General features: G+C 36.2%; 1 protein-coding gene across 1 annotated transcript; it reads left to right on the top strand.

The window, feature by feature from the left end:
- The first annotated feature begins 606 nt into the window (after positions 1 to 606).
- On the top strand, positions 607 to 19,180 carry LOC578872 (WD repeat-containing protein 91). The gene is made up of 17 exons (XM_030985591.1): positions 607 to 960; positions 3,079 to 3,233; positions 3,834 to 3,943; positions 4,446 to 4,568; positions 5,743 to 5,888; positions 6,665 to 6,738; positions 10,198 to 10,525; positions 11,491 to 11,615; positions 11,967 to 12,097; positions 13,069 to 13,204; positions 13,959 to 14,055; positions 14,346 to 14,440; positions 14,793 to 14,949; positions 15,867 to 15,975; positions 16,425 to 16,537; positions 17,858 to 18,055; positions 18,844 to 19,180. Exons 1-17 carry the CDS (start codon positions 838 to 840, stop codon positions 18,997 to 18,999), a joined length of 2,376 nt encoding a protein of 791 aa, XP_030841451.1. The 5' UTR covers positions 607 to 837; the 3' UTR covers positions 19,000 to 19,180.
- Positions 19,181 to 24,786: the final 5,606 nt, after the last annotated feature.

Here is a 24,786-nt window from a genome sequence, read left to right as displayed (position 1 = left end):
ATGACAAATAACATTTATGCATGACTTATAATTATGGTGCGGGGATATATTGCAATTCAAAAGAAGATAATAACTTTTTAATTTCTAGCATACATGAGGTGAGGTCTTAGTATAATTCTTTGATTTGCCCCTAAGTACTGCGCTTTACCCCCCCCCCCCCTCCATCATCTACTCTCATTATATCCGACCACCATGCCTATTTTAATTGGTAGCCAGCCATCGTTGCACTGATCATGCCTGACGGATACAATACACAAAGAATATATTGCGTTTGTGTAGTACCGCGGTTGTATGTGTACAATGCGATCCTTACACTTATCAAATTGGCAATTTTTACACATTGGATGGGCTACCTTCATCTCCGATTAGGTGTGTGAAGAAAAGCTTCACCCGTTGAAATTTGTACCGTCAGAAGTGGAACCTCGTTCAGATGCGATATCAGTCAATCTTCTTTAATATACTATTTAAATAATTGTTAATATACTATTTAAATAATTTATACCATTTCAATGAAATTTATTGTAGTTTAATTATTTTTTAAAGTAATTTAAATAACAAAATAGTGATATTATCAATTAAGAAACACATAAACTGATATTTAATAGTTGCACGTTGTGAACGAGGAGCCCGAGAGGATGGTCGGAGATACAGCTAGCTAGGAGTGTGTTGCAGAAACAGTACAGCGAAGTGCATGCATAAGCCTACTGTGCATAATATGTATACAGTTTGTTGTTGTTGCTCCAACTGGTTTACAGATGCGAGCTCAGCTCAGTGACTGAGTCACTATTTAGACTTAGAGTTCGACAAGCTCAAACTGAGTCCAAATATCAGGTGAATATGTCGGAATCTGTCCAACGAATGGACGAACTCATCAGAGATTATCTACTTTACCGAGGTCTGACTAATTCACTGAAGAGTTTTGATGCGGAATTGAAGAATGACAAAGACAAGGGATTTCGGGTAAGTTTTTATTAATATTAATATTAATTTAAAGGGAAATCCAGGCTTAATTGCCTCACAACTTGAATTATCCTAAACTGCTATTAAAGGTAAAGACCAGTAGAGTAAAACCACCAAACTTCGGACACCGCCAAACTTCGGACAAAAATTACTTCAACCGCTCGAACGCAAAATATGAGCCTAGCTCAGGCGGGTAACTTGCATGCATTTGATACTACTACTAACCTACATCGTTAGTACAGAAAGTTAGGGCAGGTTGCCGTCTGCAAAACTCACAAAAAACATCGAATTCAGAGACAGATTTCAGGTTACCTGGATTTTTACAGTCCCTTAACAGGGCCGGGGAGTTAAGTATAGAGCCTTCAATATATCGATTACAAACAAATCCTTGGCATATTTCACGTGGTTTCTGCCAAAATTATGGGAGCTTATGAGATACTTTTTCACTCTATCGCAAAATTTTTCTAATGGCGGCCGTTACCACGGACCTAGGGGTACTATACAGGTACCCCTACCAGAAGATGGTGCTCTTCCAAACTTCGGACAGGCAACATTGAGTGTCATTTTGACTACGAAAAAACAGCGCCATCGTAAGATTTTAGCACCAAAATATTGTGTGAGTGTTGTTAAAAACACCTTTCTGATAGTTCTACCTAAAATAAATCTACCCAAAACGAGAAAATAATACTTTTTTCATGAAATCAACGCAGTCAAACTTACCCCCGTCGTACCATTTTTGATCCGGTTTCCGAACCTACGATGAATGCGCACTTTAGCGCGCGCTGTACGTGCGCTGTACGTGCGCTATGCGCTATACGTGCGTTATACGTGCGCTACTCATGAACGTCCGAAGCTTGGCAAGTGCGTCCGAAGCTTGGCATGAAAAAAGGTTCGGCGGGTAAGTAAATAATTCTAGTTTTCCATTTCCTTTACTAATTTTCTTTTCATGATATACATAAACAGTATTTGCACAATAATAGTATATTTGATCTTTCAATAATTAAAAAAAGAATTTAATGTTTTCCCCCGTTTTGTCTTAAGTGTCCGAAGTTTGGCGGTCTTACTCTATTGAAAACGCCCCAATTTCAAAAAATGAAATGGAAGCTCATTATTACCAATCATGTGAAAGAATATGTTTTGACTAATACATGATGATACAAATTTTGCCGGGAAACCGCCTACTAATTGATATATTTGGTAAATTAGTTTATCTACATGGTTTGTGACAGATAAAAGTCTACTAAGACTAGATCTAGTAAGAGAAAACAGAAACATCATCGAAGCAGACTGATGAAAGTCTGAATCAGACAAAAAGTAACATAATTTGTTAACTTTCTTGTAAGTTGTCAATCATTAATTAATTGGTTATGTGATGGATAGCTTCAAACTGGCTGAATCGGTAATGTCACTGTGACGAAGTGCCAACATAGTAGCAGGCAACAGGCAACACAAAATGATTAAAATGTCAATTTTTAAAACGCATAATTTGACAGGGTCTATTCTTCTTAATTTGCAAATGGCAGTTTTTATTAGAGAGTTCCCCATATACGTGGCAGTTACATGTATATCTGTTTAGAGGAATTCTCAACATTTCAATCAATTCCTTTATGTATTGAATTGTTCCCGGAGACCACTCCATCTGTTGTTCTTTTATCTGACAAAATATGTGGAGTGAATAGTGGTTTTTCTATATTCATGATAATTGCCCAACTTTTTTGTTACTTATTTTATTGATCTGCAGCAAGGTGAAAGATGATTTCATGTGATAATTAGTCTTATAGTCAGAGTCAGTTCTCTTATTTTGAGAAGTGTGACGTTACACCTATTTTTTCCTCCCCAAAAGAAATTCTCTTCTAGAGGAATTACAAATGATCACATGAAGAGCTCTTGACCAATCCTTGACCAAGAAATTTTCCTTGAAGGGTATAATATGAGATGAAGTTCTTATTCAATAAATTTCTAGAAGAGCACCGGTAGTTATGTCCATTTTGTTTTGCTTTCTTATCGGATAAAAGTCTGTTTTATGATCTGAAGAGGGAGGTATTGTCGTGCACATGTATATTCTTTTCTTTTTCTTTTCATTTTCCTTTCTTTCCTTTACTTTTTTTGTGAGTTCAGGCAGACAAGATCCTGGAACAGCTTTTAGGGTTTATCTCAACCTTTGACCTCCTTGGTCTGAAGAACTACTGGGAGCACTTAGAAAGGAGGATCTTTTCTCATCTTGAGTACACCCATGCTCACAATGTCAACAAATTACGTATCAGTGTTCTTAGGTAAGGTATCATCTCTATAATTCTCTGTATCTTAGATACATGTATGAAGTTTGAATAATTTTTAACTTTAACAAGAGACAACCAATGATTTAAACTTTGAAGATTTACTATGTAGATTCATTCAATTTCATGCAGTTTAAGTAATAATTAGAATTCTTGATAAAGGATGATACCATTGTTTGCATTGATGTGCAGTTATTTGTGTTATGTTTATACGTTGTAGCTACAATTCTTATTATTTTCTGTTTGTACACTGTGCAAAGAAAATCAAAATTACTTAATGGAACCATCAACAAGATGAAAACAAGTCTAAAAAGATCATTTTGTAGCACAAAAAAGAAGAACTTGAAATGGCCTACTGTATGGATCTTAAAGGCCCACTGCACTACTGGTAGCTACTTGCGCCCTCTATATAACAAACAATGCCTAATCGGTGACCATTGGTCCCCCATGATCCTCTTTTTCTTATGTTAACTGAGAGCTGAGTTGATGAGATAACCACCTGTCCAGTGACCTTGCAGGGCAGTCTAATCCCTCCTGTAAACTATGGCAGATAAGCTTTAATAGAAAACTGTGTAATCATCATTTTTCATGCTCCAGGCTATATGTGGTGAATGCAATCCAGTCAAACAGAACAGACAGAGTGACTGAATTCTTTGAGAAGTTGATTCCAGAGATACAGAGCCAGGTTGAGTGGAAAGAATGGTTTGGTAAGTTACAAAGAAAAAAAAATCCCTAAATGTTTGAAATATGATTTGAAGAAATCGTTGTGGGATCGGATAATTCATCAGTCTTATATTTTTGCTTCATTGCTTCCTGTTATTAGTCTAGAGCTATGTAAGTGATGCTTGAAAAATTACCTGTTTTAGCAAATGTGAAAAAAAAAAGATTTTATTGGAGAAGCCTGCATCTCTGGATGTTTTTAACAGAAATATTGTGCCGTATAAATGTTGTATATCATCAGCATCATCGTTTTTACAGCAACTTGAAATTGGATTACAGGAAAGTTGAAAAATGATTATAATGCAGCCTGATCAAGTTGATATCAAAGTGGTTGGTTTGCTAGTGTTTTTGAGTCATAATAATGTACAATAGATTTTAATATGCATATAGATCTGTTGGACTTTTAATTTGTTTTAAATTGCTAAATTGATAAGTAATAAGTACATGTAACAATGAGTGATTTTGGGGTATTTGTTTTTGATATTGCAGTCTTGCCGTACTTGAGGAACCCGGAGCAGAGTCCTCTATTTTCCCTCTACTTCAGCAAGCAGTGGGAAGAGACACTCAAGATATCACTTCATAACTTCCTCAGCATCATCTTTCAATCGATGCATATCCTTTTTGAAAAATAAAAAAAATAAAAAAATGCAGGTACCTTCACTCGCATGACACATGCTGTAGCAAAAATTGCTCCACAGTCAATGAGTGATTGCAAGTTGGGTGTTAGTGTTAACAAAAAAAATTTGTTGATGAAATTAAGAGCTTGATACCGATATCAATATCGATAGCTAAACACCACGTACAATGATTTAAAAATAGTACATCAAAATTAAAGATACCATGAAAAGCCAATGAAAAAATAAATTTAAAAAGTGAGTCTTGGAAAGTCATTGAAATCGATCATGCATGCAGGCCGCCTGTGGCTATTGCAGCCTTCCAGTTTGAACTGACAATGGGCATAGTCTTTATACGCTGCTTGGATGCCCTAACCCATGCCAAAATGGTACTTATAAATCTGGTCATGGAAATAAAGCAAAAAAAATGGGTCATGGAAAATCACGTAAAGTCATGGTATTTGGTTCTCAAATTTCTGTGGGAACCTTTAGTCCTGACTTTTTTTATAATAGTTGGGAGCAGGTTTGCCTTAGCAAATTTGTTAGCACCATGTAGCTATATGCAATTTACAAATATACAGTCCTTTCTCAGGGATATTCAAATATGCTTTTGATACAAGTTCTGAGATGCACGGCCCTATGTGTTATCAGTGTCTGTGATATGGTGTAATATTGAAGCCCTAAACAAATCACGCTCCAAAATGATCAAGAAGTGCCTCAAAAAAGTAAAAATCTCTGAGTGACCGGTTTTACCATACTCATTTTCCCCAATAGACTGTAGTGTTATGAAAACCGTTAGGAAAACGCAAAATTTGGTTTCAATTTCCAATCATATATATCTTGATAATCAGACAGGTGATCGGCTTGTAAAAGTCATGGGGTTCCTGACTGACCTAAAGGTTTATAATTATCATTGCAGCATGAGCTAAATCCAGGATTTTGTTTCAGAATCTGAGACAAAGTTTCTGGATCCCTTTAATTTGACAGCATTTGAAAATGTAATTGCAAATTTTTGTAATAATGAGTAAGACTTGGTATTGAAAAAAATAAATCCAGGGGTTGTGTTTGCTATTTCACTTGTGCAAGCTCCCATCTATTTCTTTTATTTTTGGTGTCGAGCCATGCTCTTTAATATCCTTCTATGACCTTATATGACCTTAACTACCTTGCACCCTTGCCCATTCTTATGAACTTTGATGCTGAACATCAGAAGATTGTTGACCTTCAGGAGGAGAATGCCAAGTTACAAGATCAAGTGATCAAGCTCACCGATCAGGTCGCCAAGTATGAGGACCAGATGGGCAGACTACAAGAACAGGTCTGTCTCTCTGTCCACAAATTTTCATCTAATCAGAGATATCTCCAAATAAAATGCCATGAATAATAATAATAAGAATAATATTATGTTTTTATATAGCGCCCAATAGATCGATACAACGATGCGTCTAAGCGCTTTACAGATATATTATTACCCCGGTCATCGGATTCAAGCATACCCGCACACAATGTGTGCACATTCTCCACTCCCATGGGAGCATTGTGAATTGGCATTGTGTGGTGATGTAGTGCACTAAGTGAATTTTAAAATAGTCTTCTTGAAAACATTGTCCTTGCTGGTTCATACAAACTGTTTAATCACCATTTTCGAAAGTCAGTTTCAGATGAAGCTAAGATATTGGCTTGTCATATTTTTGCCATTTCAAGTTTTCAACTTATCTAAAGTGGTGAAGGAATACCGTGTCAGGAAAAGCTGATTTTAAAGTAATCTGCAACTGTTCATGATGCAGTTGATTGATTATTTGGATTGCCAAAATGTGAACGATCTAAAATCACATTCATTGTATTACCATATCATCTGATGCTCTACATGTTGTAAAAACTACAAGCTTAATTTTCTTTTCTCATTCTTCAACTATTAAAATTCCTACACAGTTTGTTTTGAATATTATTATTAGTTTTAATCATTCATGCAAATTTGGTATAAATTTTTTCTGTTATTATTTAACCCAGGTTTACCTATCAAACAGAATTTGTTTATTTCAAAGAGATTTGATAGTTCAGTGGATTTAGTTTTAATGCTAATTCTTATTGCAGGTGAGACAGCTTTCTTTGAATGAGAAATCTGAGTCTCCAGATGTTTCTGATCAGTCCAGTAACTCTGGTACCGGGTGAGTTAATGAAGAGTTTTTTGTAGAAATTATTTCAGTGATGTCATAGATCATGCAAGCAATGTCATTGATGTGCATGTGGAAAGTCTTTGTTCATAATTTAGATCTCATAATTATTTTGTGTAATTAGGTCTATGTTTCTTGTTGGAATAGGCCGTCAAAGGCTTGAGAATTCAAGTTTTATTATTCATGATATACATCTATAATAATAATACGCTAAGGCTCCGCGGGGGGCGCGATGTCTCTGCCAGCCTTTGTATTCTATTGTTTTTTAATGAGATCGCCGACCGAAGTTGGTGCAGCTATCTCCTCCTGAACCCTCCCCTCGGGGTCCCGGTGCCCGGTGCCATCGTCCGCGGGAGAGTCTACTCTGTGGAATTGGCTATACTCCGCCCGAGGTCCTCCTCCGTGTCGACGTCCAGGGCGAAAACAGACGCGATATGCATAATGCATGATATGCGTGACGACAGAGATACCTCATGCATATTCAACATTACATCCGTATCAAAGAGACACACGATAGACGACGAGCAACTCACATTATGTTGCGTATTAAATGCTCTATGCAAAGGGCGGGATTACACACGAGTAAGCCATCTTGCTATAGGGTGTGCTTTGTACTAGCTGCAAAAGCCCGAGAGATACACGGGGCTAATTCCCGTCGACGTCCAAACTTAGAGACCTATTTCCATCATGATTGCCGCGATTTTGATATAGTTTTCGTGAATGGAGGTATGAAATCAAAGCTTATTTCGTGATTATTACAGACATGTATATAAAATTTTGATCATCATTTTCTAAAGGAAAGTTTTTACAAGAAAACCATTGGACTGACAGTTTAGTCGCAAGCTGCATTCAGTCAACACACAGTGCAGTGCTGCTGTGCAGTGTGTGAGAGTTGAGATGAGCTTGCAGGAAGCTCCAACACAGGCACCGCGCACCGTAGGCGTCCGATGCCTGCGGCGCCGGTGTTGACCTTCCTGGAGTGTGTGTGAGTTCAGCTGAGCTGAGCTTGAGTCGAAGAGATTTGACACTTTGAAATTGTTATCTGTTGGTTTGCATCATTATTGCCGCGATTTCAATATAGTTTCGTGAATAGATTTACGAAACCTAAGCTTAGAATTAGTAAAAGTATTACTAATGTCTACGTTTTTAAACTACTGTCTGATTTTCTTGTGAAAATTTTACTTTGAAAAATGATTATCGAAATTCATGGTCAGAAATAATCACAATCTAGGGTCTATATTACGTTACAGTTCTTGCATCAAATCAATGCATGAAAACTTAGTTATTGAACTAGAAAAATGTTGTGTTTTTTTTTAATAGGCAATTATGAAGTAGGAAGCCTGAAACCTTAGCCTACTAAACAAATCTCAACAAAGTGTAGGCCTATCCTTTGATGAATTAATGAAAAAGTAGCCCCAGAAAAAAGAGCCCCCGAAAGTTGAAAAAGTAGCCCCCGAAAATTTCCCAAAAATTTGTAGTGGAGCCCCCTCTAGAATCCCGCGGATTTCCGCGGGTCCTGAGTCGAGTGTATATATAATATAGGCGTGGGGTCCACGGGTTTCAAGGGGCCATAAACCCCCGAAAGCTCGGGGGGTTTAGGCATTTAATTAGGGTCAGATGAGCATATTTTTAATACTTTATTTGTGACACTTGCGGGTCACTAATTGGCGTGGGGTTAATACGTAGAGTTGCGTAGTGTTGCGTACCAACCTTGCTGGCCTACGTTACTATATGCTGAGGGACGGAAACAATTCAACATGTTTAATTTTTTTCGCGTACTTTCGACGTAGAAACTCGACGCAGAAAGTACGCCTTTTTACGCAACACTACGCTACATGACTACGCAACAGTACGCTATACCCTACGCCAGATCGACAAAGCAGTAAAAGTTTTCCACACAGTAAGCAACCATAAGCAAACCTGTACGCCAGCTTACGCATAACCTACACAGGGACAATTTTCCCATTAATACGCAGCCTAATTTCTGCGTAGTCGGTACGCCACACTACGGAACTCTACGCAGTTCCAGTGGCTTAAAGAATAACTACCGGTACAGTTGGATCGTGTTTTTTAAATTTTTTATATAAGGCCAAATTTAAAAAAAAACATGTTTAGCGTCATGTTTTTTTGAAAAATGGGAATGAGGAGGCCCTTTTTTTTTTTTTCTTCTTTCAAAATGGCCGCTCCGTACATTTTCCCTGAAATTCGGGCTATTTTTCAAGATGGCGGCCGACAATTTTTTTTTTTTTTTTTTAAATCATAAATACATTTTAGCAGTGCTCTTCATGTTTTTTTTCTTTCAAAAAAATAAAAATAAAAATAAAAAAAAAAATAAAAAAAATAGGAGGCGGCCCCCAAAAAGGAAGCAAACGGGGACGCTGTTTTTTTTTCTCTCTCTCAAAAAAAAAAAAAAAATTAAAAAAATTAAAAAAAAAAAAAAAGGAGGCGGCCCCCAAAAAGGAAGCGGGCGGGGACGCTAAACATGTATATTTTTTTAATGGCCTGAATGGCAAATAAAGTTCTTGACGATCTCTATATATCTATTTACACCCCCCGCCCCCTCTAGAATCCCGCGGATTTCCGCGGGTCCTGCTAGTGTATAGTATACAAGTATATATTTCTATCTGGTTTCTATTCTCTCTGTTGTGTGAACTATGAATTGTGAATAAAAGTTTTGATCATGAAAGTGATGTTGGGCAAGTCCATGATTTGTTATACCCTTATGTCCCAGAATTTAATTTGACAGCATCATTATTAGTAATTTTTCATCTTATATAACTTTATACAATCAGGAAATCATCATCAATGGTGATCTGTCGGTTTATGACAGGTTCAGTGACCCATTCAAAATTCTATATATATCAAGTGTCTCTCCAAATTTCTCTCCAAGTTCCTCGGTCTTGAGCCAACCGTTTCATCGTTTCATACCCCCGTCGCTCCACATTGTGTGATTACATCATCTAGAAAGCCTTTACGAGGTCTTCCCCTCTTCTTCTTTCCATGAATATGACCTTCTATGACCAGGGAAAAAATTAATATTTATTTTTCGGGGGCTACTTTTCAAGCTTGCCTGCATGAAAATAACATTCTAAAATTTGTTTTGCATTGAACTCTATGCAAATTTACAGGGGCTCTTTTTTGATTTTCGGGGGCTCTTTTAGGCATTTTGGGGGCTAATTCGCCCCGAGCCCCCGTGTATTTTTTTCACTGTCTATGACTCTGAGCATCAAGCCCTCGTCATGCTGTATTATGTGTCCAAGCCATTTCTCCTGTCTCTCTGTAATCGTTTGAATCAGAAAATATATTAAAATATTTGAACTAGGTTGCAGTGGGCAAAATACCTTGGAATTAGCCTCTAATGCACACATTTTCTCAATCATGTTAAATAAACATTCTCAAAGGATTACACCTACTAATTATAGTTTCATTGATTTCCTTCTTCTGTTTTATTAGGGAATCCCAAGCACCCCCGCTCAAGAGTTCTCTGAAAGCCACCTCCAAGAAATCCCCATCCCCTAACGTCGGACGAAGGCTCCTTTCGTCGTCATCATCCACCCCAGCAACCGTGGGATCAAAGACTGTGCGGGGCGCCCTCTCCTCCTTACTGGGTCCAAAGAAGAACCAGGACCAGTCCCAACAAGTGTCCAAGACCAAGGAGGGAGGAGGGGGAGGGGGTAGCAGTGTTGGTGGTGGTGGTGGTGTTGGTGGTGGTGGGAAAAAGGTGGACTTTGCATCAAGCTCTCCTACTCACCAACCTGCACAGACCAGCTCACAGAATCAGGTACAGGGCCCGTCGCACAAAAGTTAACTTTGCCATCAATGGTAACTACAATGTACCATGGAAACCTTGATTTTGATTGGCTGTTGATCCCTGTTACCTTGGTGGAAAAGTTAGCATCTAATCATAACGTCAACCACATGTGTTTATAATGTACTTGTTATTTTTCAATCTCTGTTGTCTTGACATGCATACAAGTGAAGATAAAATTATAATTTTAAATTAGTTTTTTGTTTGTTTTTGTCTATAGCTTGTATGAAAAATTACACCCATGGCACATAACAAGTTTTTCCCCATCACTCCAAAGCAAAACAGCTCATATCATGCTCTCAATGAAATATGTAAATAATTAATGCCATTCTAGTCACTGAATTCTTTAAACGCAACCGAAAATGAATAAAAGAGGATGTTTCTTATGAGCATTATTGTTCAGTTTTTATCAATAATTTTTGTCAATTTGTTTTTGTTATCGACTTCAGAAAGGCTTATGAATGATAATGATATCAATTATATACTATTTTTTATGTTTGTCAAAGGAGTGACAGCTCTCTGAAAACTAGAAATCTAAAGTTTTGAAAATCAGAAGTTGTCCACCTAAAAACTAGCTATCGACCGCATGACATCATCTTATGTTGAGTAGGCATATTCATAATGACTTTTATTGAACATGGCTCATCGCCTCAGCTATATAGGAGGTGCTCCACATGTTATATCGTCACCGTAACTGGAAAATTTGACCCCTGTTGACCAGTAATTTGGAGGGGTGCGGAAAAAAAGGTTTTAGTTTTCTTTTGTTCAATACTAAAGAGGAGAATTTGTATTCTACGTTCATTCAGCTTTCCATTGACATAAAGTTGTATTTTCATCAGATAGGGTCTTTAAAAATGTTGACTTGTACACTTTGAAAACACATCCTCAACCAGAAGTGAAAATCATTCTTATAAAATGTCTTCCCCTTTAAACTTAAGGTCCGTCTCCAGCAGCAGCATGCTCATGACAAGCAGAGACAGGAACTGTTTTCTAAGTCACAGCAGAGCCAGACACAGCAGAGCCAGGCACATCATGCACCAAAAGCTGCAGAGAAAACTCCAAGGTAGGTGCAGTTTCTGTAACTTGGTTTGGGTTCACTGATAAGGAGAGAGATAGGTACACACCAGTAGATGAATCAGGGGAAGGGGCTGATTTTTCATGCTTTTTTAGTTATAAAGTCTGAATGTTGATTTTCAGGAACTTTTTCTTGTTCTTGTCTAATGAATATGTTGATGTGCACTGTTTTGCATCAAATTGTGTGTTTTTCTTTTGTTCAGTATTCAGAATTCTGCAACACTTGACAGTGTTTGCCCGTTCCTCTCTCCCCACCCCATATTTCAACCATACTTTTACTGAAAGTTTATTCTTGTGAAATGAATATTTTGATTTAAGAAAATGTAATTTTATTATGCAGTGGTGTAAAGGAGGTTGAATTGTCAAGCTTCGTTTCTTCGAAACCTGAAGCAAGTCAGGGTTCTCCCTCACATGGATCTCAACCTCCTAATGTCTCTAAGAAGCCGTCGCCAAGCTCTACTTTCTTTCCAGGTAAAATAAGATGGTATTTGTTCTTTAATAATAATAATAATAGTGGGTTCTTGTATAGCGCTCACGTCTGTCAGACTTGACACTCCTGGCGCTCCATAGTTATTACCCCGGCTTTAGCATGGCTGCCAACACACCATTCTAGAATTTCAAGGAATTAACTACCGCCAGGTACCCAGTTACATCACCTAGGTTGAGTATGGCAAATGTAGATTAACGTCTTGCCAAAGGATATTAATGCCGGGACGGGACTCAAACCACGGAACTTGTGATCCACAGTCTGGTTACATATCCACTTGACCATGACACCTCTACATTCAATCTTGATTAGAACCATTGACATTGTGATTACTAATGTCTTTACGCCATCTGTTGAGAGCCAGTAGGGCATGAAATGTGTGTAAAGTACAGGAATTAACACCCTTCTGGCTCTCAACGGAGGACATGTACATTAAGTGTGACTATCCATTTTCTATAGCAGATAGTACACTTTCTGTTGGATCCTCTCTTTGTCTGCATTTGCAAATTACAGACTTTTCCCTCGTCATACTTTTTTACCATGCCCAAGACATACTTTTTCCAATTTTTCTTACCAATATCATTTGTGATGTACTTGTTTGTTCTCCATGCATGTCATTTTCTTTTTAAAACAAGGCAGCATTGCCCGAAAAGAAATATTTTAAAGTAGTACTATGTTATTTTGACTTACTAAGAAGTGTAACCAGATTTGCTCCTACAACCTTTGCTCCACGCTTTATTTAAACGATATATGTAGGTAGAGATTAGGTTTTGATATTCAGGTTTAACTTGAGTGTCAAGATTAATGTAATGGACAGTGGTGGGTCCAATGTAGAGATTAGGAATTGAAGTAGTGACAAAGTTTGTCTTTGGTGCACACTTACCGCTGGAACACCAGTTTGCAATTATGTATGAATGTTTCATATCTATTTTACCTTTGAATTCCTCTCATTTAGGAGAAGAAGAAAGCCTTGGAACATTCCTGATCTTGAGTCAAGATGAGTACACAGAGCACCATTCCTCTATTACATACAGTAGATTTTCACCATCTTCGACGTCGGTAGCTAGCATGGATATCGATGGAGTAGTCAAGTAAGCATTGCCAATTTGATTACCAAAATGGGATTGACTCCTAACCATTCTCTAGAGAAAAATTGTTTTCAATCTTTGTATTTTTTTAGATGGTAGGAAAGTCTAGTCACAATTGAAACACAATTGTGTTGATACTCTAAGCATGAAGCATTCACCTTATATTCTTCCTGTTCTTCCTGTTAACATCATCATCATCATCATCATAATGGGTTAAAGTCATCATTTGTTAATCTGTTACTGACTCTCGCACAAGGATACCCCCCCCCCTCCTCCTCCACTTCTTCTTGTCTTGAGCATCCTCCTCATTTAGACCCACCTTACTGCTCTCTTTCTTTACCATATCTTTCCATAAAATCTACGTTCGTCATCTTCATTTCTCAACACATTGCCCATCCATATCATTTCGCATTTCTTTACTACTTCCACCATAGTTTCTTCCAGACCCAATCTTTCCTTGAGCTCCCTTGTGTTCTTTCTTTTGGACAGTTCCACACCACTCATCATCATGGCTCTTTGAATTTCAATTTATTTTAAGAGATATGATATAGTAGAGCTGCTATTCTTAAATCAGGATAAGTTTACAGAGGTTTGTGTAGTATTATAATCCATTTTATCTATTTAGATAATGTATAAACAACATTTGAATATTGATACCAGTACACAAAGTTTGAAAGCACAGTTCATTAAACCAGGCTACTGTGCATTCTGTACAATATTGAATTTTTGTTATGAATATAATTTGTTTTCTTATCAGAGTTTGGAAGACAACGCCTAATCCAACCACCCTAGCAACAATAATGTTTAAAGCACCTCTCCTTTCTCTGGAATGGGTCCCTAAGACAGATAGAATGGTGAGTTTATCATATCATATTTGCCATCATTTGTCATTTTTTAAGTATGATGTTTAATCACACACTAGATCAGATAGTGATCTAAATATCTTGGTTTTCCTTGTAAACGACAATTATTTATTAAATTGTATGTTTTTGTCAGTTGTGATGGAATCATTGTGCAGCGTGAAACTTTCACAGGTCTAACCATTTCCAAATTTGCACTTTTCATGTCCCAAAAGTTTCTGATTTTACAGTATGTGGAATGATTGACGCATGTTGACAAAATGGTATGTTTTTTTTACCCCCAGCTAATCCTTGGCAGTTCAGTTGGTTCTATCAAGCTCTATGACTGTGATGGAAAGAAACCTATCAAAGAAGCTGAGATGGACGCAGGATTTCCTAGGTAAGACATTCTGACATCCCACCAATCTGTATCGTCAAATTAAAACTGGATTTCAGCAGAAGAATTATTTTTGAAGAAAGAATTATAGCCTTTGGTTTATAACAAGTCTTTTTATCTGTAAGAATACATAGCAATAAGAAGATACAAGGTAGTCAAGCAGCTGTTAGGCACTTGACCTGCAGGAGTGACCTTTAGTAGTCATCCACACTTTGTAACACATTTTTTCACTCTGTCATTGTTGGGCAATTAGCACATAGAGAAACATGTACTAAATAATGTCCCCTTAGTGATAGCAATATCAATATATCTCATTCCATCTCTCTCTCTCTCTCTCTTTCTCTCTCTTTGACAGAGTTGTGTCCATTGCATGCAACCCCAGTGGTACCACGTTCGTCTGTTCATCAGCGAGCCAAGTAGCAGAGTGGGGATCTGATCTCAGTAAGCCAGGCTCCCCTCTCCATGGGGCGTGCAAACTCACCACCTGGGATCTCAAGACCCTCAAATTACATGTAAGAAATTATAATGTTAAAGGTAATACAAAGTTGGGGTCATGAATTTGGTTCAAATGAACATATTTGAAGCATATGCGATCCTACAATATTCAATGGTTGTCGTCACGGTTGAAATTAGCTTCAAAACAATGTTTTTTTTTTACTGAAATCAACCAATTTTCTATTCCTGTTATGAAATTATATATCAGAACTGCATATTCCGAGATTTCCATGGTCGCAGCTACTATTGTGTGGCCATAGGTGCTATTTGAAATTTATCGAGAGCACCAATAAATTTGATATTTTAATTTCTTTAAATCCTTAGCGTTTTAGAGCCCAATTTTTTTCAAAGTTGCTTATTCTAACACTAGGTATGACAATGGTAATGCAAATTTGAAATTTCATAATCCAATCCTGTTGAAATATCACCAAAACTTTGTATTACCTTTAACAGAATTACATAACATTCTGTCATTGCTATAATTTGACCTGGCAGGGATAGCTATGACGTATCTTTAATATTTTATCTAATATCAGTTGTTATCATATAAAATTTACAAAGAAAAGATTGCTGTATATTGTTGTTTGTGGAATGCTGTAATATCAAAATCTGCAGGTGTCTTAAGTGAATCATACATTTGGGCATATACCTTGGTTTTCTACCTTCAAAAATCGAATCCTTAAGATAAGCCATGAATTGAAACATGACAGATAATTTATAATTTTACAAGATGATTGATAATAGATGTGCATAGTGTACGATGAGAGATTAATCAATAATTTTAAGAATCATGCTCATAGTTTTACTATATCTAACACTTTTCTAGCTGTTTTTTCTGTTGTTGCTTGTGTATAAGTGGATTTTTGTAAGAATAGTTGGTTGTTTTTGAAAAGTTATGAATCAAATGCATTATATCTTTTGTTTATGTTTGCAGAAAGAGCTTCCGCTGGCAAGAAGTGCTGGTTGTATAAACTGTACCTCCTTCAATCACAACGGTAATCTGCTTGTCACAGGAGCTGGGGATGGAATGGTCCGATTATTTGGTGAGTTATTTCAGCTAGGAAGAATCAATAAACTTTCCTCTTTGAATTGGCAACACTAAAAGTACATGAAAGATTCATTATTTTGTGTGTGATTGAAGGTCAGATGAATGCATCATTTTTATCTTTGTCAAATTTTCAACAATGAAAATACTTGAATGATAGTTACAGATTGCAGCTAAGAATTGTCAAGTTCAACATCAAATCAATAATTTGCATTGTATTAGTTGTTGCCAATTTTAAGATTTCAATGCATATCCCTGATGAAGATGCCATTGACAACCACATTCTTTGCAGGGAAAGAATTAGGCACTAATTGTTGAATGAACTTTTGCTTTTCAAACATTTAACTTTACCCTTTAATTGATTATATGTGTTTTGCTGCCTGTAACACTTCTGAAAGTTCTTGTGTAATTCCAATTTCAAGAGTACTTCTAAAATTCCTATTTCAGACATCCAAAGACAGGAGTGTTTGTTGAGTTGGAGAGCACACCAGGGTCAAGTGTATGCTACTCAGTTCAGTCCAGCAGAGACCTCTGTCTATAGCATGGGATCAGATGGGAAGGTAAGCATTTCTCTTTCAGTCCTTTTGGTTTGTCATGGCAACCGTTTCATCTTGGATATTAAGAAAACATTATTCTGGAATGCCATTCCGTGGTGGGTCATTCACTTGACTTCCAATAGAAACAGTGGTAGTTTGAATTCTGGGTACTGTTTCACAAGGCCTTTTTTCATTGACAAATGACAAAATTTAGTGACAAATCTGTTGATAACCAATCAGAAGCAAGGATTTCAGCAGCTTATAACAAAAACTGTCATTTGTGACTGATGACAAGTTTTGTGAAACGGGGGTCCTGGTGTCAGGATGTGTATGTATCCCATAACAAGGCTTTCATCTACGTTTGTCTTTCTTAAGCCAGGTGCACCTGTTATGATTTATTCCCTGCAATGCACTGTTAATATCAGCAGGTGCTAAAGCTACATAATAATAATAATAGTGGGTTCTTGTATAGTGCTTATGTCTGTCAAACTTGACACTCCTGGCGCTCCTGATAATTACCCTGGATTTAGCACGGTTGCCATTAGGGCGCTCTAGCATTTCAAGGAATTAATTCCTGCCAGGTACCCATTTACATCACCTGGGTTAAGTGTGGCAAATGTACATCAATGTTTTGCCAAAGGACATTAGTGCCCGGCGGGACTCAAATCGCTGAACTTGTGATCGACAGTCAGGTGACATATCCACTCGACCACCACACCTCTACATGTAGGATAATAGTTTCCAAAACGCAGACATTGCTTCATAATAATAATAATAATAAATAATAATAATAGTGTAAACTTATAGAGCGCACACACCGTCCAGGGACGCTCATGGCGCTAGCTCAGCAACAGTTCTCTTTGATGCAGGAAAAGTAAATAATTTTACAATTTTTTTTTTTTTGCAATATTTTTTGTTATGACCCATTTCGATCCTCAGCTCTGCCCGATGGGGCCCGGTGTAGTTTAGATCAGAACACTCATTCTTTCAACTCTTATCCTTATACCATTACTCAACACTTGTTCTTAATTGGCCATATTTTCTCTTTATCTTTCCCTATACACAGATATAGTTTTGTAGGCAATGGAGAAATGTGAAAACAAACAAGAACTGCTATGATTACTTTTTGTTTGTTTATTATCTGTAACAAAATGTCATTATACCTTGTGAAGATGTTATTTCAATGAATTCAAATTCCTTCATTCACAATCTCTGATGTTAAAGCATTTTTGATTGAAACTGTATCTTTGAACAGTTCCATTGATGTAGAGTAGTTTAGGTGTTGGGCCTACGTTGATTATATTCTATGTACTGTAATATACCGGTATACCATTTGTTTTATAGTATACTGAATGGAGTATACACAAAGTGGGACAGAAGCTGATGGATATGCCCATCCACGACGGAGCTACCGGTCCGTTCGTGGTATCAGGTTTTGGTGGATATAGGCAGCAGCAGAACCCAAGAGGAAAGCTCTTTGCTTTTGATTCCAGTGGGAACTACGTACTGACATGTGCTCCACATGGAGGGGTCATATACAAGGTCAGTGAAGAAAGGAAGAGAGATGAGAGCTCAGTTATGGAGGATGATTATGGTTGCTTTATGTGATGATGAGAGTGGTGGTGGTGGTGGTGATGCTGGTAAAAGTGATGGTGATTGTGTTGGTGGTGGTGGTGGGGGTGGTGGTGATGCTGGTAAAAGTGATGGTGATTGTGTTGGTGGTGGTGGTGGTTGTGGTGATGTCGGTAAAAGTGATGGTGATTGTGTTGGTGGTGGTAGTGGTGGTGGTGATGCTGGTAAAAGTGATGGTGATTGTGTTGGTGGTGGTGGTGATGCTAGTAAAAGTGATGGTGATTGTGTTGGTGGTGGTAGTGGTGATGATATTGCATGATTGGGATTGAGTTGTTGATGGTGTTGACAATTAATAGAAGTGATGTTCTTGGCAGTTGAGCTAGAAGTGGGGGTGATGATGATGATGAGGGTGATGATGATGATGATGATGATGATGATGGTGAAGATGATGATGATAATGGTTAGAATGCTAATAATGATGGGGAGGGTGACGATGGTGGTGATAATGATGCTAGTGATGATGAAGGTAATAATGATGGTGGTAGTGGAGATGATGATGATCGTCAAACAGTTGCACTTGCAATGCCTTTTAAAACATTAATTAAAATTATGTCTGATTTAAAAGATAATGATGATGGATTAGGGTGGGGGGACTGGGGGTACATTGGATAACAGAAATAAAAAGTGTTGATTGTCACTTAATAATAAATCCCATTTAGCAATTGAAATATCTTTGTGTTCTCCATCTCTCTCCTCAGCTTAACAAAGAGAAAGGGATGCTACGCACACTAACCATCCTTGGACACCGAACACCTGTCGTCAGTGTCGATTGGTGTACAACGCTTAACACCGGAGTGTGCTTGAGTGGATCCATGGACGGCAGGGTCCAAGTTACTACTTTACTTAGTCAATAATCCAATCTAATTCACAACTTTTGTTCCGGGGGCCCGTCTGATAAAGATTTGCAATTGGTCCAAGCCAATCACAAGTCCTAACCATTAAAAAATGTACTACAGTCAAACCTGTCTATAGCGACCGCCCAAGGAAAACACAAAAAGTGGTCTTTGTAGACAGGTTCCTTTAGTTCATGTTTCAATAAGAAACCATTTTCAAGGGAAACGAAAAAAAAATGGTCTTTGTAGACAGGTGGTCATTAAAAATAATAATAATAATAACAATATTTATAAAGCGCAAGATATCCATCTCTAGAGATGCTCAAGGCGCATACAAATAATTTAAATTAATATTCAACATACTTAAGATTAAAGAAATATTAAATGTTAACTTGCATTAGATCAAAGCAGGTTTGACTGTATCTGCTATCTCTCAAGTATTCAGTTGCGATCAATATCAAGTTATGATTGATTTGAATTCATTGCAGCTCTTAACATGATGGGCCCCAAAGCCCTGTCTTTTAAATATTTGCAATAAATTCAAATTGATTGTAACTTGATATCAATCACAACTGTGTATCTATTAGCAATTGATTGGACGTCTTGTGATCAATAAGGATCAAATGCAATTCATCAGAAGACATGGCCTAAATTGTATTAATACCATATAATTTAGGATTAACTGCAATTTCTTTTTTAATTATAAATACAAAGTCCATTGATGAAGGTTATCTGATACCAGGAAACAAATCATGTATAGGTTTATTATGCAAGTTCATATTGTAGCTCATATTTTTTTTTAAATTCTAGACACCGAGGTGGTTTGCACAATGAAGTGGTAAACCATGAGTGTATCATGTCGAGAATTGAACATATATGAAAGTTATTAGATACCGGTACTGGAGATATTATTCAAGATGATGGAAGAATTTTCATCTATTTTTTTGTTATTTTTACCAATCCATCACTGACTTTGAAATGTAGTTTTATTTCAGGAATTGTTCTAAGGATATTGTAAATTTACTCCACAATTTTACAAAAATGATTATAGCTGAAATCTTGCCAGTTTATAAAATTATTAGTGACACAATAATCGTCTGAGGCCCAATGAAGGAATTTATTGCATTTCAAAAAATACATTTTGTGCAAAAGACAACTACTTAAAGCAAGGCAATCGCTATGTTACGTTGAATATGTGTAATCTTGATTGAATCATTCCACAAAATTTGCTTATAGAAATACGATTTCTATGAGATGGTATTAATATAGAAGTATAGATACCATCATAGTTCTAAGTTATCAATCCTTATACCTTTTATATGATGTTTTGTAAATTTTTGTAAGAGATAAAGATTTTATTTTTCCTAATGTTTGCAATAGAATTGATGTTGTACATCACAACAAATCTGTTTGTGCAGAAGATATCAAATGAACTCGTCATATACTCTGAAAATAAGAAGACAAGACAAGCATTGGAATTAGTAGATGCAGAATAAAGGCTTAAGTTACAGAGAGACACTAGAAGAAAAAGAAGACATACCGCAACATATCTGAAAGAGCTTTTATTTTACTTTTTTCTCTCTACGACTATACCCATGTCTTTTTATGTAGTTAAATTTCCCTGTCCATCTATTTCTGTGTTTATTATTATATCTTTTGATCCATCTTTGTTCTGTTCCTCTAAAAAGTCTCATGCCGACATAAGGTGCTGAATTGCTTACAAAAAACAAATAATCAACCAAACTAAGGAAACAAACAAAAACACAGTGGCACAATAATTGTTAATTGTGCACATCACATTATTTGTGTACCTCGGTAATGCAACACTCTGATTAGTGAGAATGTTTAATGGGCTCTGCTTTTACATTCATGAAATTGCCTCATGCCATTTCAAAAAATTTATAAATATAGTGGATTTTATGTTTTATTTGCAACTTATGTGGGAGTGGAGGCTATAATGTTTAGTAAGAAGAAGAATTGGATTTATGGAGCACCTATCGCAAAGGATAATTGGTACTGTAACCACCAGAAAACACTCAGGGATTTAACTGATTCCATACCATTCCAAATCATGAACATTCAGAGTGATTTCATGTCTTTAAAAAAAAATTATCTAGAAATTTTGTACAAGAATATTAAATAAGAGAGCTTTAATGCTTGTACTGTGTATATATTTAGAGCACTAACTCTTGCTTGTCAAAATTAGATTATGGAATAATAAACTTCATATATACAGTTTGTTTTGTTTATTTGTACTTCATTTGTAATTCATTTGATTTTATTAAGTATATTTGAGTTTGAAGATTGATAACCATCTTTATACTATTTAACAGTACTCTGTAGAATTGGTCACATAATTTTGCTCCCTGTAAGATTGAACGGGATAGATAGGAACCAAATTTCGAGTCGTTTATCTTAAGTAATGAAGTAGACCCTTTTTTATTTTTTATTCCTTATCATGAAAATTGAATTGAAAAGAGAAAGTATTATTCCTAGATATTTAAAAGAAATTGACCAACTTTGCTCCTATTCACCCATTGTACGATACTTAAACTCTTTTGTAATAATAACAATAATACTAATAATAGTTAACATTTATATAGCGCTTAACATACTTTTTTCTAAGCACTTTACTTGAAAAATACAACTGTTAATGAGAATCTCAAACAATATACATGATAACATGACATGAAAATGTGCTATACAGTGCGAGTCAAAAAAAAAAGTTAACACCTAGGAAATTGCTAATTATCTTAAAAATCATCTATGAATAGTTAATTATTATACATCTTATGAAAGAGTGTTTTATCCCAAATCATTTGGTATCATTTTTGTGTGGTATGTGTTCATGCGGATGAACAGGAGGCATTGTTTGCAAGAGTGCAAAAATCGAGTAACAAAATAGCAAATTATATAACAAGGACAAAATTACATGAATTATGCAAATTTTAAGAACATGTGCGAAGAATTTGGTTATTTACTGTGTGTTCAAAAGGTAGGTGTGTAGTCGGTGTTTAAAAGTCTCAAGAGTAGGGGATTCACGGACATGGAGTGGAAGATTGGTCCAGTCAGAGTTTGGAAGCACCAACAGAGAAGGCATGATCGCCATAGAGGGTTGTGAAAGCAGGGACGAGGGGCTAGTTGAAGGTGAGCAGATGATGAAGAATGTAGCCTTGTAAGATAACTTGTGTTAACATCAGGTGTGATTTTGATGCAATGTGGTTAGGAACAAAGGCATACATTTATATTCAGTATTACACAATGATATTAAGAGATATCGGTGATGAGTTTGAGAGGTGTATTGAAATAAAGTTTGAGAGTGGAACTTCTATATCTTTCAATACAAACTGAAGAGAATTTTCAATACAAAATAGAGGAGACAAAATAGTGATGATTTATCGGTTGTTTTTATTACAAATACACAAGTGACATGTGGAAAAATAACAGTACAAGAATAAGAGTCTTCAAAATGAGACGAGACCAAAGTCAGAGTGACTTGCACAACCCTCACAGTATCAAACTTTGCATTCTAATTCACAAACAAGTCTATCATGACGATAAAAAAAACTCTAAAATATAAACTTCTCTGCACTTTCATTTCCCCAAACCATCACAAGACATCATGTATTAGGATTTATCTTCACATTGTCCAGGTATGTCCTCTTCACATTATTTGGTTTTGTATTTGAACTTGATGTTGCACTTGTATGTATAAGTCTGATACAAGATTGGCATGTACCAAACTTCAAATTTTATTCCCTAATAATGGGCCTTGACCACCCATTCAAAAAAAATCTGATCAATTCACCATTTATTGAGCATACTCATACAATATTCTTTTTCAATTCATGCACTTAGATCTCAATTAGCTATTTTGATACATTCATCAGAAGCGTATGGAAGTCAGACTCAAGAAAATCTAAAATCATTAGCAATGGCCAATGAAGCATGTTTAAAAATATAACAAAAGAATGAGTATGCTATTATATGGTGAGCTGAGCTAAGCATGTTGAGCGCCCTTGCTCAAAAAATGCCCACAAGAAGTTGTATTTTGAGAAGAAAACCCCTGCACCACACAATCATGGCATTCAAGATGAACACACCAAACTTGTAAGGAACTTTCATTACATTGTTGCAAACAAAAAACATACACTACTACATGAACTCATATACAATAATCATCACACCAATAAAATTATTTCTCATAATTTTACACATTTTTGTAATTTGTAAGACTTCATAAAGATTTCTAGTATGTACACATAATAATAACATATTTTCATATATTTACAAGTGTCTCTATTTATACAAGTCAGAACTTGTTAATAGTTTTTTCTTCTTCATATACACACCAAGTGTACCTGAAGTGAAAAATATTATCTCCTCTCCCCATATTTGTACATTGATACCTAAACATATTTAAAAAGGGGGGGGGGGATCTTTAAAAATGTACTTTTATGACAAGTTAAGAATCACCCAAACTGGAGAATGGTAAAGCTTTTCCTAGAAAGTAAAGACATAACTCAGTGCAATCTTAAACCAAATCAATTTATGCCCATTTCAATAGATGGGGAGAATAGTACACGTATGGGTAACTCAACATCGGCATGTGATTGCATCATTGTTCTAAATAAACAGAAGAGGGGGGTATATTTCCAGTCAATCTGCAGGCTTCTGCACACTGTGATAGTTTGGAATTTTACCAAGTGAACACTTCAGATTCTCAGAGATCAACACATGCATGTATCCTGTCTCTTCGAGTGCAGTGATTTCAAGTACAATTCACATGAAAAGTAATAAAACTTACAAGAAAAAGGAATTTAAACCAAAGATAATGACAACCCTCGGCCTGGGTCTTGAACCACCGATCTACAATGATCTTGAAATCTTGAAAAGGGTTGTGATTGATTCAAATCAACTGTAACACTTTATAAAACAGGGCTCTGATAGCAGCTCCTACTATGTTATCCAATGCTATTTCATTAAAGAGTGCTGGAGAGCAGTATCTAGTCTGAATACCCATAAAGCTTGAACATTAGTCAAATACTAGTAAAATAATGCTATGAACAATTTGAAATTTTTCATTCAATTTACATATATTCAAAGAAAACCCTCTGAATTTAAATTTCAATCCAATATTGATAAATGGTCCATGCATTTGTTGTTTATCAACTTTTCACACACAAAGATAATTTAGTGAATAGTACTACAATGATACATGTACATCTCAAGTCAGAATATGGCTCTGTCCTCAGATCATATTCAAGTACATGTATGTGCAAGGTATGCAGTCAATTGAAGTACTTACGCAGTTTGCTCTTTTAAGCTCAACGCTAATACATGATGCCGTAACTTATAGTACAATTGAGGCTCAAATCATCAACAGTACTTTGAAATCGATTCAAAGTTTCAAACACAAAGTGTGATACTTTATCATGAACCAAGAAGAGTGAAATTGCACACAGAATAAAAATCAAAGGTACACATACTAGAATACGTTACAGAATAAGATCGAATACACACAACAATGAAACATTAATGACAGAAAAAAAGAAAGAGTATTGGCTTTGGTTTTATGGTGGGGATAAAAGGGGACATGCATGTTGTACAGTACGCAGTGTATTATGACCAGAGATCCTTTTATACTTTATTACAACCAAAACGGTCATTATAATAACAATTCTGATATTCTTCCAGAATACAATAAGTTATGCTACTACAAATCAGCTCTTCAATCATTCCATATCTTTTTGCGCATGGAAAATATTCTCAACATCTAAAATTTATAAAATAAATTTCTTGTAATTA

Source organism: Strongylocentrotus purpuratus, unplaced genomic scaffold, assembly GCF_000002235.5.
Source record: "Strongylocentrotus purpuratus isolate Spur 01 unplaced genomic scaffold, Spur_5.0 spur5_scaffold_15, whole genome shotgun sequence".
NCBI lineage: Eukaryota > Metazoa > Echinodermata > Echinoidea > Camarodonta > Strongylocentrotidae > Strongylocentrotus > Strongylocentrotus purpuratus.
The sequence above is the reverse complement of the archived record's forward strand: the minus strand, read 5'-3'. Positions and strand labels throughout refer to the sequence as shown.

Coding starts and splice junctions, on each gene's coding strand:
- LOC578872 (XM_030985591.1), top strand. CDS start 838: ATGTCGGAATCTGTCCAACGAATGGACGAACTCATCAGAGATTATCTA. Junction 3,234..3,833: donor TTACGTATCAGTGTTCTTAG/GTAAGGTATCAT, acceptor TTCATGCTCCAG/GCTATATGTGGTGAATGCAA. Junction 6,739..10,197: donor TCCAGTAACTCTGGTACCGG/GTGAGTTAATGA, acceptor CTGTTTTATTAG/GGAATCCCAAGCACCCCCGC.